The 18,268-nt window shown below is 43.6% G+C and overlaps 1 protein-coding gene across 2 annotated transcripts in view; it reads left to right on the forward strand.

The window, feature by feature from the left end:
* PRR5L (proline rich 5 like) overlaps positions 1 to 18,268 on the forward strand; it is a 113,516-nt gene that overhangs the window by 31,094 nt on the left and 64,154 nt on the right. Inside the window, exons 1-2 of one of the 2 annotated variants that reach the window (XM_077463081.1) lie at positions 11,120 to 11,216; positions 17,457 to 17,716. In XM_077463081.1, coding sequence (XP_077319207.1) covers positions 17,547 to 17,716 — 170 coding nt within the window. In that variant the 5' untranslated portion in view covers positions 11,120 to 11,216; positions 17,457 to 17,546. Of the gene's footprint in view, positions 1 to 11,119; positions 11,217 to 17,456; positions 17,717 to 18,268 lie in introns of those variants that run through there. The other variant, XM_077463072.1, reaches the window with a different exon arrangement.

Below are 18,268 nucleotides of genomic sequence, written 5' to 3' on the forward strand. Positions count from 1 at the left end.
CTATGGCAAACTTTTGGAATCGACATAAAACGATTAAGAGCAGAGAGAGCACTTAAATTAAACAAAGCAATAATATCCCCCCTTCTATCAGTCCCCATCAGAGCCCCCTTACATCAGTGGCCCCCAGCAATGGCTCATATAGACTTTACCCACCCAGAGCAGGCTGAAATCTAAGGTTACCTACAGGGGCGGACTGACCATTCGGCCACTCGGGCAATGCCCCGAGAGCCCCAGGCCACTAGGGGGCCCCATCAAGGTTGCCAGCCTCAGTAAAACCAGGGACAGTATGTAAAAATCTGTGTTTGTTTTTTTTTTTTATTTTTTTTTTTACATCTGTCTCTGAAATGTCCCTTACTGACATCCTTTTAAAAATCCCGAGATTATAGCTGCCCCACCTCTCCAGTACCTTCTCAGCCAATAGAAACATGTCTGTGTATACTGTGTGATTGTATACTGGATGTGTGTGTGTATACTATGTGGCCCCATAATCTCTGATTGCCTGGGGGTCCCATAATCTCCTATTGCCTGGGGGCCCCATGAGTTGTCAGTCCGCCCTTGGTTACCTATAAGCAAAATATAGTCTTTTGGGACTCATCGCACCTTATCCAACCATCTGAAGAGTCCACCATTCAATTGGTCAGCCCACCGATCTCACGAGACAAATTGATCAGCTAGTTCGGATTGCTCTGGTGTAATGGCTAGTTTGGGGTAATTCTCCGATTTGTGATATCTGAATGGCACATAGGCATAGACACTTGGCCAATACGTACATGAATGTTTCATAACTGATCAGTATAAAGAAAGATTGGTCATTCAGCTGTTGGATCTTTTCATCTTCGTCTTCGTAGTGCGGTTTTGTTGCAAATATAGCTAAAGTCTAGCTGCTTGTGATATAAATGGTGATAACACCCATGAAAAACCATAACGGTATTAGAGGCTTGCCACCTCAACCTGAAACCGAAATATAACAAATTGTGAAAGATAAGCAACAAACAAAATTTGATGATTCAAGAGGACAATAAACTAGCTAATTTCGAGCGAAGTGACAGAAACTTTTGGAATCCACCCCCCAATTCCATTTATACACCTTCTTATGTCTCAGGTAAGAAGGAGGTATGAAGAAGGATGGGCTCTCCACCCAGCATTCGGTGTTTGTCCAATCACCGGGACTGAACACCATGTGATTAGGAGAATTCTATCATTTGCCCTGTGTAAGCTTCCACACTATAAAACATGGAGCTTATACGTGGTGGAAGCCAACAGAGGGACGGGGGTGACATTGCTCATAACTTTCCCTCGTTTGGAGGGACAGTCCCTCTTTAGAACATATGCCTCTGTACTTATTTCCGCCTCAGTTTTCTGTCTTTTTTTTGGTGTAGAATAGTAAGAGGATGAATGGGCAAAGTAGCACGGGGGGTAATCTATATTGAAGAGCAGAAACCCATTATACTCTTCAAGGCTATGCACACAGTCACCTGGATTTTACAGCCCATTTCTAAAATGTGGGCACAGCATGGAGCTTGCAAGTTTTCTCTTCTTAACGCAGCACAGAGAGAGTTCAGTAATTGGACGAGACCTTTTTTTTCCTCCATTCTTTTTCTTCTGCTCCCTTTTTGTGGTCTCCCAAAGCTGGTGGATCGCAGTGCGCATTTTTAAAGCACATTGCTGTTTTGTTTTTGTTTTTGTTTTTATAAGTATTTAGAGCCCTATCCTTTTTTGTTTTAACTGTAAGCATAAAAAAATTAAAATAATAAATACTTGTTGGTCCTGCCATAAATACAGTGTGCTCCTCCTCCAACAGCCTTTCTCAACATTAGTGTGATGGTCAGTGGGAAGAATGCTTCTTGGGCTCCACTCACACCTGTTCGTGGGCGGAATCCTGGCGATATTAAATCGCTGCAAAACGCGGGACTTCTAATGGCACCCCCATTTGCGACAAATTGCAATGCTTGACGCCCAAAAATAAGCTCATGTTCCTTTTTGAGCGGCAATCGCAGCAAATCCGCGGCACAATTGGGATGCTATTTAAAAAGTAATGGAATAGGAAACGCATCTCGGGTTTTGCAGTGATTTGAAACAGGTGTGAATGGAGCCTTATACACTTGTGGTTATTGGGAAGAATAACCTTCTTACAGATAGCTAAAAAGATCAATGCTCTCGATGGTTAGTTATTAAAGAGGCAGAAATCCAGTGGCGTAACTAGAACCTTCAGGGCCCTGATGCAAGAAACCATGAAGGGCCCCCCTGAACCCCAGCCAGGGCCCTTCCCTCCGAGTCCGGCGGTGGAACTCCAGGGCGTGGTCACAGGTATGACCTTTGTGAGCCCTGTAGTTCCACCACTGGCATCAGTAGTTTTTTTTTATTATTTTTAGGTGCCCTATTGGGGGACTGTCCCTAGGCAGGATGGGGTCCCCATCCCCAGAAGAGGTGAGGTCCTTTTCTCCAGAGCAGATGAAGTTATTGCCCCCAGGTGAGAAGGGGTCCCTGTCCCTAGGGGAGATGGGGGTCCCTGTCCCCATGTGAGAAGGGGCCCCTGTCCCCAGGGGGAGATGGAGGGGGTATGTAATGGGGTGTGGGGGATGGGGTCCTCTCACTCACCACGACCAAGCTGCAGGCCGCGCACTCATCCATGTTGGCCTGGGCTCCATCCAGCGTGCTGGACGGGCGATCAGCATATCTCCCAGAAAGACCTTTCATCATCTGTGTATGACAGGGGAGGAGGGGGGCTGGCAGACCAGCCTGCAGTGTCCTCCGGGGAGCCGGCTCTCATAGGGCTGCACTGCATCTGTGTGCTTAAAATTTGTTTACCCGGGAGAAGTATGCAGTGCAGTGTGGGCCGGACTCGGGGGGTGGGACTCTGGCCGGGGAGAACAGACATTGGACTGAGCGGCAATGCATGGAGCAGGAGAGGGGTACTCTGAGGAGCCGGCCGAGGACACAGGTCACGCGGGGAATGCACAACTAAAGAGCAGCCAGTGCGATAGTCGAGCATGGAGCTCTGCTAGTCACCCTCCACCTCCAGCCACCCATGTACATGGTGCACTGGTACCCCTAGCTGCCTATGCTGCTGCTGGCCATATGTAGAGGGGGCTGCATGGGCCCCCTGCAGCACAGGGCCCAGTTGCGGTCGCAGCTGCTGCACCCCCTATAGTTAAGCCCCTGCAGAAATCGCTCAAGGAACTCTTAGCAGCCTCTGTAGAAGCCCGAAGGTTCCATGGAACCCTGGCTGAGAGAAGCCTGTCCTACATTGTTGCCAGTTATTTCCGAGGACTACAGAGCCACGTCCCTCTATGTTCTTAGTAGAACTGTAGTCCTGAAATAGAAGGGCTAGAGAGTGTTGCCATCATAGAAGTGTTACAGGCAGGATCACCAGGTAAAAATAAAGGAAAAAATGCTTGAAACATGAAAACGAATGCAGCCATCACATCAGCCGGGGCAGGTCCATAAGGGGCATCTCCATAAGGGGCGTCAGACGCATGGATTTCTACGGGTGGGGGGGCGTGTTTTGAAGCACATGATTGGAGCCTGAGGGTCTAATTGGCTTCAAATGGGTGGGCTTGGGGGCTTAGAGAGCAACACCCTGAGCCCACCCACTTGTGACATTAGCGAATCAACATTCACTATTGTCTTCCTGCTTCTCCTCCCAGTCAGAACAGGAATCAGGTCCTAAGACCAGATTGGTCAGGAGGAGAAGCGACCAGATTGGCTGGAAGGAGAAGCCGGGGAAGCCACCCATGACATGGATGGGGTAAGTGTGAGTGGGCGGGTGGAGCACCAGCTGCTACTACACCACATCAAAGGACAGCTAAGCTGCAATATACAGCATTGCATCTTTGATTTGGGATGCAGATTCACTTTAAATCAGGTTTGATGGTACAGCAATATCACTGTTTTATTTTAATTGGCCCAGGAGTCTTTTGAGGCTGACTTCACACCATTGCGAATTGGATGTGGCTTTCCCTGCATCCAAATCGCAATAGCAGGAAATTGTGACCGGCTCTCTATAGAGCTGGCTCGCACATCTCTGCAGCAACTCCAGTGCGAAATGCACGGGAGTCCTGTGCGTCTTCTGGTCTGTCTTGGGTCCAAATTCAGACTGAAATCGGACCTGAAACAGTGAACGGGGACGCACCGGACCCCTGCTGTGAGATGCTGCATTCTCAACTGTGAACTCCGCCTTAAAGTGACCTGCAGGGCTGGTGCAAAGATTTTTGACACCCTAGGCGAAATCTAATTTTGCACTCCCCCTGGCTCCACCCCCTTTTCCCTGCCCATGTACATCTCACCTTTTTATGAAGCACCCATCGAATGCAGCCTCACCAGCGCCCATCGATGAATGTTTGCTTGCTTCCATTCATTCGGGAGTCGGAACACAGACACAGTCCTCTGCCACAGCTGCGCCTCTGACACTATGTGCGAACAGAGCGGGGGTTGCCTGCTGATGCTGAGACTTATGCCGCTTACACACGACGGACTTTGTGACAGCAAAGGTCCGACGTAACGAATCCTTTAGACAATTCAATCGTGTGTGGGCTCCATCGGACCTTTGCTGTCCAAAAATCTGACGGACTTTAGAAATAGAACATGTTTCAAATTTTTCGTCCGGAACTTCGCTGGACCCAGTTCCTAACGAGAGATCCATTCGTGTGTATGCTAGTCCGACGGACGAAAACCAACGCTAGGGCAGCTATTGGCTACTGGCTATGAACTTCCTTTTTCTAGTCCGGTCGTACGTCATCACGTTTGAATCCGTTGGACTTTGGTGTGATTGTGTGTGTCCAAGTCTGTTCGTTCGGAAAGTCCGCCAAAAGTCCGTTGGGAACACCGTCGGACCTAGTCCGTCAAAGTCTGGTTGTGTGTACGCGGCATAAGTTGCTTGCTGCAGAGAGAAGAAGGTAGGAAAACCATTGGCCGGGCGCCCTAGGCAGCAGTGCGCCCTAGGCGGCTGCCTAGTTTTCCTAGTGGTAGCACCAGCCCTGGTGACCTGTAATTATAGACCTATGGGATCTGCCGTTGCTGACTGGTTCTAAGGTATGGATGCTACCAATGAAGCTGACCAACCCTTATAATAAAAAGAAAAAAAAGTGCCAGCAACGACAGGCTGTGATCATAGATTCCATATTCCGGCTTCATGAGTAAGGGCTTTTTAAGATTGGTGACCAGGGCTCCAGTTTTACCCCCCCCCCCCCCCCAAGCCACCCACCTGAACTGCCACAAAGAAAGGCACCGCTTGTCAAACTTATTGAGTTCAGTGGAGCCATGCTGCAACTGAATGCAATGCACCGTGGTAGTGTGGTATTCTAGAGTTAAATCAGGCGGTGAGGAGGCGATACGATTCCTCCTCACTGCCTGTCAAATACCCTCTGAAAAGCTGTCAGAACACAGATCACTCTTCAGAGGACACCACAGGCAACTGCAAATGTGAAAGAGCCCTTAGTCCTGCTAGGTATTTGCTCCGCTTGTCTGATAACAATCTCGGTATTCTTGTGTGTGTAACCTCATGCAGTCAGTATGTAATCTGTTACTGTTCCTAAAAAGAACATTTGCAAGTGGCTCCAATAGAGTGCACTTTCCGCTGTTCACGATAAACCTTTACCTGCTTACAGTGCAAAATATGCAAAAGAACATGTGCCTGAATGGGGAAGTGTTTTTGTTTTTTTCACATCTCAACATTGCTTTATTATCCGGGTCTAAAATGCACATAGACTCCTAGGGGTTGATTTACTAAAACTGGAGAACTCAGAATCTGGTGCAGCTGTGCATGGTAGCCAATCAGTTTTTTACTTCAGCTGTTTCAATGAAGCTTTGCCAATAAAACCTGAAAGCTGATTGGTTTCTATGCAGAGCTACACCAGATTTTTCACTCTTCAGTTTAAGTAAATATCCCAGCTGTCTATAATAGTATCACGTCCGCTTGCATGAGGTCTTTGCAGCGCTTAATCTTGCATCCTAATAGTTGGTCTCGACACCTGTTCTTATTAGATCTCTAAATGTGACCTACAACTTCCTATGTCTGTCTGTTCAACATCCCCTTTTTTGCACCACATCTTGTAAGGCCTGGTTAACACCTATGCATTTTTTTCGTGCGTTTTTCAGTTTTGCAGAAACACACTACAGTCCGTTTTTAACATGGTTTCCTATGGATGTAGTTCACATCTGTGCATTTTATGGAAAGGGCCAGGGAATTTTTCTGTTTTTTTTGTTCCATAGACTTCAATGGATCAAAAAATGTGTATTGAAAAACGCAAAATGCACCTCGAATAGGCAAACTGCAACCTGCATAGGTCCTAATGCCTCGTACACACGATCGAATTTTCCTACGGGAGATGTTGAATGTCAGGCTGTTGGTGGTAAATCTGATCCTGTGTATGCTCCATCGGACAATTGTCTGACTTTCCATTGGCTAGCATGTTCTCAAATTTTTCGCAGAAAAATGTCTGTTTTCCGGATTTTCTGAGCGTTTGTACACAAGTTCGCCGGACAAAAGTCCAAAGTACAAACGCGCATGCTCAGAAGCAAGGATGAGCCAGAAGCGGTCGGTCTTGTAAACTAGCGTTCGTAATGGAGGATTAACATTCCTGACGTGGCAAAATCTTGAAATGCAGCGCACATTTTCTTCTTCTTTAATGGGATAATAATGAAGCTGCTTTGCTGGTGATACTGATGGAGTTATAGCAAACTAATTTTCAAAGGTTTTTTTTTTTCTAGTGATATCAAGAATATTATTATGTTTTTTTTTTTTTATTTGCCCATTTTTTTTATTTATTTTTTTTTTTTAAGATCAAAGATACAACTATGTTGGTGTCCCTTGTTAATTTTACATTGTATTTTTTAAAATTTAACTGCCTACTCCAAAACTGTCATTTGAAGTAAAACTCATAGACAAGTATTATTCTACACATTTTTTTTATTTTTTATTGTGCATTAAAAAAAGAAAACAAATAAAATTAGACATGCTATCTGCCAACATAACTTAACCAAAAAGTTAATTCTATGCATCCAAAAATATACCAAATCAAATCATTATTCAACCAAAAAAACAATGTCAAAGCAATAACTCCAAGGCCAATAATAAATAACACGTTATCTCCTCCGATTCCACAACATGTCTGGTTGACGAACGGGCATTCAGAAACGAACTGAAAAGCACGAAATGAAAAATGCAAAAAGAAAAGTGCAAATCAACACTCGCCAAACTTCTACTGACACGAAATTCACAGAAGGAGCCCAAAGGGTGGCACTAAAGAGCTGAAAAACCACGTAGTACGTCAATACGTTCGTAATTGTTGACCAACATTTGTGTGACCATGTGTATGCAGAACAAGTTTGGGCCAACGCCCTTCGGACAAAATATCACTGTTTTGTTGGCTGAAAGTCCGATCGTGTGATACGAGGCATTAGGCTAGGTTTAAACATACCATATTGTCAACCTGCGTTTTTTTTTTTTTTTTTCTGTTTTTTTTTTTTTTTCTATGCATTTTCACGCTACACACACAGGGCAGCCCATTCACTTGAATAGGCTGACCTACATGCGACAAACAATCCTAAGAAGCTACTGTTCCTTTTTAGCCATTGAGCTTCATGTTTTATAACTGCTCATTTTGACGTGTGTGAAAATGTACATCCGTTTGCCGCGTTTGGGTTGCCATTAAGAATAATTGGCACACCAAGGGCAATGTGGCTTCAACGCGTTCCGTGAACACGCACAAAAATGCATGTATTTTTTTTTTTTTTATTTATTTACGCATGGTCACAGAACCCTCAGTGAATGGAGACTTGGTGTATTGGGGTGCCATGTGAAATGAATGACAAGCCACATAATGTGCATTTCCGGGAAATATAGATATAAATGGGAAAATAAATTTTCTCTGCCGTGAAATATTTTAGTACTACAGTACGTAAAATTAAAAAATTAAGGCCTTGTGCATGCAGGACGTTTTGCGATCTCTCCTCTCCTAAAAATGAAGGCCTTGTGCATGCAGGACGTTTTGCGATCTCTCCCCTCCTAATGCATTTATGCGCATCACGCGCTTAGGTGTTCGTTCATCTCTTTGGCCAGAATGATCATTTAATTTGGCCTTTGAAATGAATTAATGCTCAACTGCTAAACGCACCTAGCGTCAATGCTTTTTTAGACATGCCAATTGTTTTTTTTTTTCTGCCAAAATGCCACTGCTCCTAAATGCGTTGGCAGTGTTTTTTTTTATTTTATTCTGCCTCTAAACTCCCCCAAACGCCTATGTGTGCATGGATACATAAGATAACCTGAAGGGGTGTTCAGAGGCAGGAAAAAAAAACGTCAGACCCCCCCCCCCCCCCATAATAGCCACGGTAAAATGTCCTGTGTGCATGAGGCCTAAAAGATCAACAAATGAAAGAATGAGTAAAATAAAAAAATCTTGCTTTTTATAGAATAAATTGGGAGCGTGCTTCCACTATATATATATATATATATATATATATATATATATATATATATATATATATATAATATATATTTTTTTTTTTTCCTGTTTTTGCATGCTCCGGAGTCTGGATTGCTGTTCTCAAACATTGATGTTTAAACTGGGATGATTGTAGTATCAAAATCATGTTATACCAAGATCAACTCGGCAAACACCGATTCTTGTTTTAGGCGATTTGATGGACATTTCTATTTCCAGTGTTTGTAGACTGCAGCAATGACAAAAATGTCTTCTGAAACAAAAAACAAAACAAATGTAGGAGAACAGGGAAGGTGATAAATAGTGTGAATATCGTTTGTTATTTTTCGATATTGCCTGTGTGTTGTTTTAAAGAAAAAATGCCCCCCAAAAAAAAAATCTAAATTGAGAGAGTTCTGCAATAAAATAGCAGTAGTTCCGTATTTTTATGTCGCATGATATGTAAAAAATAAAAAATACATGCAAGTTAATTTTAGGCAACACAAACTCCATATATTACCCAATTTTTTGGTTAACGTGTTTACTTTTTACAGAAAATCTGTAAGATTAAACTTACTCTGGAGTCCGGCAATCGTCCACTCTGACGGCTCGTATAGCCGCTTTACCCGTCAGGGGATTTGCAATCCCTGCGGATTTCTCTCCTCTTCGCCTGCAGTGACAGGACAGGCTACGCGAGATCTGATTGGTTAGCGATGCCCAATGTGATTGCGCCGACCAATTAGAATGCTGAGGGGATTTCTGAGCCCCGGACTGGTAAGGCGGCTATACGATGTCTCATAGCGGGTGATCACCGGGCTCCAGGTCAGTGGGACCCGGGGGGTGAGGAGGGGGTCCTGTGTAAGTTGACCTCATAGATGTTTCTGTAAAAGTGAACATACCCTTTAAATATAAAAAATGAGGATGCACCAAGTAAATAGATACCTAACATGTCAAGCCTTAAAATTGCGTGTGTCTGACAAAGAACTCGGTACTCAGCGAAGCTTTAAAGAGGAAGGAAACCCTGATGGGTTTACTTCCTCTTTGATTCCCTGCAAAGGTAAAGCATAATGGACTACTTATGTAGTCCATTATGTGTCATTTATCTGACACAGGAGCCAGCGAAGCCACCGCTGTCCCCTTGTGTACGGAGCCTCCATCTTCTCGGTGGGTCTCGCTGCTCCAGAGCTGTCATTCGGCGAGGCCGCGATGGCGTCACTCCTGCGCATGCGCACGGGAGCCGCCACTTGCGGCATATCGCCGTTGACAGCGGCGTACACAGCGGTGCCTGTGTTTTGTCAAATAACTCCTAAACCGTGTAGGTTTAGGAGATATTTCTTGGACCTACAGGTAAGACTTAATCTAGGCTTACCTGTAGGCATGGGCGTCCGCAGGTAGGGGCAAGGGGGGTCAAGTGCCCCCCCCCCTGGAATTGGGAACCAGATCTTAAATTTAGCACAGTCGCGACGCTATCCGGGCTTCCTGCCCGCTCCGTTCCTTCCCTATTGGCCATAACTGAGGGCCAATCAAAGGAGACCAGGAGAGGAGAGCATCATGGGACATGTAGTCAAAAAGATTGGTAGCCCCATTTTCCACAGGGAGGAGGCTACAGCTCGATCAAGAGAGAGATTGAGAGACTGCAGCCTGGAAAAAAGCTGAGGGAGAGAATGGTACAGAACAAAGAATGAGGAGTGTGCCAGGCGGAAGCCAGAGAGACCAGGTTACAGACATACTACACTACTGACCAGAGTCGCCCCCGGGGGACCCAGAGTGATCAATTGTCCAGCCGGAGGGATCACTGCTGTAGTTTCGCTGGGTCTGGTAAAAGGGCCTGTTGGACATTATCCATTACTAATCTTAGGAACTGTACTACGTCTGCAGTCTCTGACCGTGATAATGACATTGTCGAAAAGTGGAGGTGCATGGGTGACCCTAAAATGATGCCCCCCCCCTGAAAAAGTTCTGCGGACGCCCATGCCTGTAGGCCAAAGTGGTTTGTAAAGGGTTTACAACCACTTTAAAGTGGTAGCAAAGTCTGCTTTTGAACTTGTACCTACATGTAAGCCTTTACTAAGAATTACCTGTAGGTACCTTGAATATCTCCTAAACTTGCCCTGTTTAGTACAGTGGCTCTCAACTCCTGTCCTCGGAACCCACTAACGGGTCCGATTTTAAGTATTACCTTGAGGAGATGCCGACTAGAATACTGCAATCACTGAGCAGAAAATGATATAAAAGTTATCTTGCAAACCTAGCCTGTTAGTGGGTCCTGAGGACAGGAGTTGAGAACCACTGGTTTAGTAGATATTCACACAGAATGATGTCACCGGTGCATGCGCTCTGAAGGAACGGCAGATCCGTTCCGTCTCTTCAGAGCTCTGTGCTGTAAACCGTGACTTCTTCAGGACTTCAAAGGACCAGAGCCAGCGAACCCGGTAGAAAGACTGGGGGAAGATGTAATCCATGTTGGCGGTGACAGCGCACTGCTGGAGGGCTTCAGTCTAAATGTATTGTTATTGTCTTGCAGGTTGTGTTTTTTTTTTTTTGTTGTTTTTTTTTTAGGTAAGGCAGAGGTCTACTACCGCTTTAAAAGCCCTTACTGGTAATCGGAGAGTGTGGTCTATTTGTAGGTAGTGCTTAAGACTTTAAAATGATCCCTTGCAGTGGGGCTGTGCCAATCCTCTGCTTCTCTCAGAAGCTAGACCTGGTTCCCATGCTTCAACAGTCTACGGTCTTGATGTTCAATCCATAGCCAAGGACCAGAGCATTGATTGGCAGCAATTGCTGGGTGAGCTGGTAAGTAAAACTGCTTCTTCACCCCCCTAGACAAAACAGGCTATTAATCTTTGCAGTACAGGAGCAGCATCCCACTGCAAGGGATCATTTTCCAGTTGCCTGGAGTTCTGCTTTAATGGTTCTTCTGGGGTAAAAGCATTGAGAAAGGCTGGTCAAGGGCAGGGGTCTCCAAACTTTTTTTTTTTTTTTTAAAAGGCCAGTTTACTATCCTTTTGGATGTGGGGGGAGGGGGGCAGATTATGACAAGTGGGAGTAAAGAAAGCCCTAACCTCATTGGGAGTACATAGTGCCTCAGGCTTGGTGGTCACTGGGAGATAAAAAATAAAAAAAGCATAGCACCTGTAGCCAGTGGGGGGAACGGTGCCCCATCGTTATTGTCTATTGGATGAATAGTGCCCCATTGTTGACTGGAGGAATGGTGCCTCATCATTGGCACTGATTTGAGGAATGGTGCCCCCATCATTGGTGCTAGTTTGAGGAATCATGCCCCATCGTTGGAGGAATAGTGCCCCATCCTTGGTGTCGGTGGGAGGAATAGTGTCCCATTGTTGGAGGAATAGCGCCCCGTCGCTGGCTGGAGGAATAGCGCCCCGTCGCTGGCTGGAGGAATAGCGCCCCGTCGCTGGCTGAAGGAATAGCGCCCCGTCGCTGGCTGAAGGAATAGCGCCCCGTCGCTGGCTGGAGGAATAGCGCCCCGTCGCTGGCTGGAGGAATAGCGCCCCGTCGCTGGCTGGAGGAATAGCGCCCCGTCGTTGGTGTCGGTTGAAGAAATTGTGCCCCATCTTTGGTGTCGTTTGAAGGCATTGTGCCTCATCTTTGGTGTCGGTTGGAGGAATAGTGCCTCCTCATTATTGAGTGTGAGAAATAGGGCTCCCAGAGCCAGATGAAGGCTAACAAAGGGCCACATCTGGCCCTTGGGCCACAGTTTGGGGATGGTCTAGGGCAATTGTGGTCATATAAAACATTGTTAAAGCACAATATTTTCTGAATAATTTCAATACAAAATTGTCATTTGATTGGAGTTTACCTTTTGCCTAGCAGAAAATTTACAGCACATTACACAACACGTTGCAAATCCCAAGTCTGTACAGCAGTGGCCGTCCCTTCCATGTGACTGTGTCTCTTTTCTAACCTCCCACCTCTTAATTCCTTTTCTATTGTTATAAACTGAAAACTTCCAGATTACAGGTCTCTACCAGTTAATAATTGACATGTATAAAAGCTAATCAATAACTCCAAATTCTTTGCAATATGTAATGATGCCCATCTATACAGTTTTCTTTATTGCTATTCTGGTCAATTCTGAAGGTATGTCTTATCTAGCAGCACAGATGAGAAATACAGCTTGTTACAATACGGGGAGGGAGCAGTTTGCGAGCTTCGATTTTCATCTTGATAAAAGTTTCACAAACTCTACAAATAGTCTTGGCACGCATATCTCTCATTACATCTAAAAACTGTTAGTTTTGGTGATTCAGTTATAACAGAAAATAAGGATGCACAGATATAAAACAAAGCAAATCGCCACATTGCAAAAGTTAAGGGAGTATTGTTTTCTATGTACAGCAGAAATCTCGGCCAAGCTCCTGCAGTCCTAAAGGTGCCCATAGACCCAGGGCCAAGCCTGTAGGCACACGACCTTTGGTACAGAAGAGGACTTGGCTGGAGGCCAGGGGGACATTGTCCCAATAGGCCAGTATGAAGATGTGTTTGGCTGGTGGCCCTTAGTGGAGATGTTTCACACTTCAGACAGCTGCAGTCAGTGACGCAAGCTAGACCGGCCTTTCTCAACCTTTTCAACACACAGCAACCCTTGAAGTACTGTAACTTTCTGGTATCATGGAACGCCTGCTAAAAATTACTATAACTCACGATACATTAATTTGATGGTCAGTGGGAAGAATGCTCCTTACACTTGTGGTCGTTGGAAAGAATCACACTCTTAAGCCCCATACACACTATCAGTTTTTCCTTCAGATTTACCAAAACCATATAATATGAGGTCAAACCTTCGGAGTTTCCATTTGTATGCAATCAGGCAGGCCCTTGCAGTACATGGTTTTGGTAAACCTGAAGGAAAAATTGATGGTGTGTATGGGGCATGTCAGATATTTAAAAAAAGTCATTGGTGTCAGTGGGAACTTATCTGAGAGGCAGAAATTGCTCATTGATCAAGGAATCCCTAGCAACCTCTGGAGGAACCCTAGGGTTCCATGGAACACAATGCTGAAGGTTATTGAGCTACATTGTCTGGGAGAAGGAAGTCTTCCAGCACCAACTTCCTATACACCTTTTGGCTTGTCAAGAGACTGCATGGCGAGAGCTGAAAAGGAATTTGATTCTGGAAGATATGAAAGGTATGTTACAATAAAGCATCCAGCACACTAGTCTACTGAAAAGAAGGGGTGAAATAGCTGCTCCCCATAAAAGCGAAGGTTGAGTTTATTGAAACAAACCCGATGCACAAGCAGGTCCACCTGGCACAAGCAACCCTAACACTTTTCACTCCTAAAGAGCTTAATCAGAATCGTTTCATTGTTTTGTTTTAATAAAAAAAAACTTGGGTTTTATGGTGAGCAGCTATTTCCCCCTTTTTGTGGGTGGTCTAGTGTGCTGGATGTGAAGATATTCACGACCCTGGGGAGCCTGCTTCTGACACCAGGAGAGAGGAGAGGAGGGTGCAGCCTGTAGCAGAACAATAGAATAAACAATGTCCATTGGAACTCTTACCTTTTACCATGACCATCAATTTAATGCAACACCGTGGTGCACATTCTTTAGCCCACAGAAATGTGTTCCTACCATGAAGGGTTGTCGTTGGCTCCTAAGTTCCCAGTCCCCCAATTTTTTTTGAGCCTTCAAAAAAAGACTGTGTGGACTCAATTATAGGGAGGATAAATCTGATACCTGTTCTGTTATAATTTTAATACTTCATCTGTTATTCTGATTGGCCAATATTCCTTCTATCACTCACAGCACAAGCCCTGATAAAGGGGGCGTGTGAGCTCCTGAAACACTTTGGGTTTTACCTACTGATCTTTCATCACATTTATTAAATCTAACTGTTATGATGCTCTCATCTTCTTCTCTTTCTTCTTACAGCTTTGGGGACCCTATAGGGATAACCTGTATGTTAGAGAGCTGCCTCCTAAAACCAGAGATCGCTCAAGATTATATTGACTTCTGGGTCCAGCACTCCACCAACAACGATTTTAACACAGACCTTAGATCAGTGGTCATCAACCCTGTCCTCAGGGGCCACTAACATGCCAGGTTTTATGTATTACCTTGGGGGAGGGAGCAGACTAGAATACTGCAATCACTGAGCAGCAAATGATATCACCTGTGATGTATTTCAGTTATCTTGCAAACCTGGCCTGTTAGTGGGCCCTGAGGACAGGGTTGGTGACCGCTGCCTTAGATGACAGTCTCACAATCTGGCCCCAATGTCTTATGGGGCATCCACAGACACTGTTACCCAGGGATCATTGTGAAACAGGATCAGGCTTTTTTTTTTTTTTATGTGTGATTGCTACAGTTTTCCTCCTAGTAAATTGGCAGAAAGATATCTTCTGTGCTTTTTCCCCGCCATGCTCCATAGACTAAATACAGACATGAGTGGCTCATAAAAATATATCTAAAACCAAAATTTGATTTTTTTATTTTTTTTTTACTTCACACAGCTCGTCTCAATGATTGTGCTTAAAAAACAAACAAAAAACCCCCAAAAACTGTTGGTTACAAAGCTCAATAGCTAAAGCACAGTTGCCAGACAAAGCTAAATGTTTTAAAGCCGTGAGTCAGGCACATCTATCATCATTCCTCATTTTCTGCCTGCTCTGCAAAGAACTTCATTTTACAGACAATCTGAAAGCAGAACTGTTGGTTCTTTGCTCTCTGTTTGGACAGTCCGTAATGTTCTTTGGATTGCAGGTCATGGGTGCACTTTATAGAAGTGTTTATTTGCAAATAATTTGTATTGTGAACCATAAAACCTAAAAAAACAAAGACTATGGGATAAAAATGATGCTGGTTTTCCTTTGAAGCTTTGTTCACAGAAAATAAGAAGTTATTCTGTGTGCTCACCTCTAACTAGTTCCTCCATGGAGAGATTCCTCTGAACAAGGATTACAATGTTTGTGATGTGAACAGGCGTGACACCGATCTGTTGTCTGCCAGTAAACTGATAACATTGTGTATTGTGGGTAAGGGGAAGTATTGAATGCTGTAATGTTTTTTTATTCATTTTTATTTTATTATCCCCTTAAATAACTCAGTGTCACCTATACCTGGACTTCTCCATGCCATCATTTTTATAAATGAATACAATAAAGACATAAAACACATTGAGGAATTGTTTATCAATATTGTCATAGTTGTTAAACCGCATTTTTATTAGATTGTGAGCTCTTCTGAGCAGGGCCCTCTTAATCCTGAGTTATTTTGAGGGATAGTAAATTTACACTGTTATACAAGCTGTACACTCACTACATTACATTGTAGCAAAGTGTCATTTCTTCAGTGTTATCACATGAAAAGATATAATAAAATATTTACAAAAATGTGAGGGGTGTACTCACTTTTGTGAGATACTGTATTTTTATCTTGTTTTAAGCAAAGCTAAAATGATGTTTCTGGGGAAAAAAAACAAACGGAAGCTATGAGGCTAATGAGGCTTTTTTTTCCTTTTAATTGTGTGTAATATTTTATACAACTTTTGTGAAATACTGTGTGTGTGTGTGTGTGTGTGTGTGTGTGTGTGTGTGTGTGTGTGTGTATATATGTGTGTGTGTGTGTGTGTATATATGTGTGTGTGTGTGTGTGTGTGTGTGTGTATATATGTGTGTGTGTGTGTGTATATATGTGTGTGTGTGTGTGTATATATGTGTGTGTGTGTGTGTGTGTGTGTGTATATATGTGTGTGTGTGTGTGTGTGTGTATATATGTGTGTGTGTGTGTGTGTGTGTATATATGTGTGTGTGTGTGTGTGTGTGTGTGTGTGTGTATATATGTGTGTGTGTGTGTGTGTGTGTGTGTATATATGTGTGTGTGTGTGTGTGTGTGTGTGTGTATATATGTGTGTGTGTGTGTGTGTGTGTGTATATATGTGTGTGTGTGTGTGTGTGTATGTATGTGTATGTATGTATGTATGTATGTATGTATGTATATATATATATATATATATATATATATATATATATATATATATATATATATATATATGTATATGTATATATATATATATATATATATATATATATATATATATATATATATATGTATATGTGTGTGTGTATATATGATATATATATATATATATATATATATATATATATTAATTATGGACACCGGCCTTTGCACGCACATGAACTTTAATGGCATCCCAGTCTTAGTCTGTAAGGGTTCAATATTGAGTTGGCCCACCCATTGCAGCTATAACAGCTTCAACTCTTCTGGGAAGGCCGTGCACAAGGTTTAGGAGTGTGTCTATGGGAATGTTTAACCATTCTTCCAGAAGTGCATTTGTGACATCAGGCACTGATGTTGGATGAGAAGACCTGGCTCACAGTCTCCATTCTAATTCATCCCAAAGGCATTTTATCAGGTTGAGGTCAGGTCTCAAACAGAAGGCGGAGGAGCACAAGGTCTCCAACATCCACCAGCTCTGTGATGTCGTCATGGAGAAGTAGAAGAGGACTCCAGTGGCAACCTGTGAAGCTCTGGTGAACTCCATGCCCAAGAGGGTTAAGGCAGTGCTGGAAAATAATGATGGCCACACACAATATTGACACTTTGGGCCCAATTTGGACATTTTCACTTTTACTTTAGTTCAGTACTTACTTCAGTCTCTCTCTGCTCTAATTAATCCCAAAGGTGTTCTATTGGGTTGAGGTCAGAACTCTGTGCTGGCCAATCAAGTTCCTCCACACCAAACTCGCTCATCTATGCCTTTATGGATCTTGCTTTGTGCACTGGTCCAAATCATTTGCTGGAAGGGGGGTTATCGGGGGTTGGGCTTGGCCCATTAGTTCTAGTTCTTAAGGCATCAGCAGACCAAGACATTTTGGACAATTTCATGCTCTCAACATTGTAGGAACAGTTTGGGGGTGGCCCATTCCTGTTCCAACATGACTATATATTATATATATTCCAACTATATATTACAAATTTTTTTTTCATAGGAATATATATTTTTTTATATATATAATGATATACTAATAATGCTTGTTATACCCACAGCTATTTTGGAAACGTTTCTCCCGCTGCTGCTTCATCAGGCCACCCTCGGCAGGACCAGCTACTCCTGTTTTTCTTCACCCTGTTGCCCGCATGACCGGGAGTCAAACCCTTCTGCCGTACTTTGCCGTGCAGCTCAACAAGATGGGCTCCTTCCGGCGTCCCAGGCCGCGGTTCATGAGCTCCCCGGCTCTCAGTGACTTGTCACGGTTCTACGCCAACCGCCAGGTTCTGCAGCTCAACTCCAGCGTCCTCTGGAACAGGTGCAGTATTTCAGATATGTAGATTTCATCTAGAAAAACTATATAGTTCTAGTCGAACCTACTGATTTGCAGCCAGATTAAAAATGTTTGTTCAAAATTTAGGAAGGAAAAAAAAAAAAACCTGGTCTTTAAAACTGCTATTTTATAACGTCTTTTGTAACATAATTTATACAGAGTGTGAAATAGAAAAGAGATCAGCAGATTTCATGAGACGTCTACTTTTTTTAAATTATTATTTTGGATGCGCATTCACACCTAAGCATTTTGTAGTACAAGCTTGAAACTCCAAAACCCCAGGGTTCCCAGTTGTACCCTGTGCACCCCTGAGGGTAGTGTCACTTCAAGTTTTGTAGCTCAAAGTATGGGCTTCAAACAGTTTTGGCTCCAATAATTTTCAATGGGAGTGTTTTTTTTTTTTTTTTTTTTGTATTAGTAATTTGCTTTTTGTTGGCTAGAAAAAAAGCCTCAGACACCAGCAAAAAAAAAAAAAAAAAAAAAAAAGCCTGTACAATGAAGTCTTTACAGGGCTGATGGGGGTGCTTTTATTTTTGA

This window comes from Lithobates pipiens, unplaced genomic scaffold, assembly GCF_037356315.1.
Source record: "Lithobates pipiens isolate NorthernLeopardFrog02 unplaced genomic scaffold, aLitPip1_a1.2 Scaffold_10, whole genome shotgun sequence".
NCBI classification, from domain to species: Eukaryota; Metazoa; Chordata; class Amphibia; order Anura; family Ranidae; genus Lithobates; species Lithobates pipiens.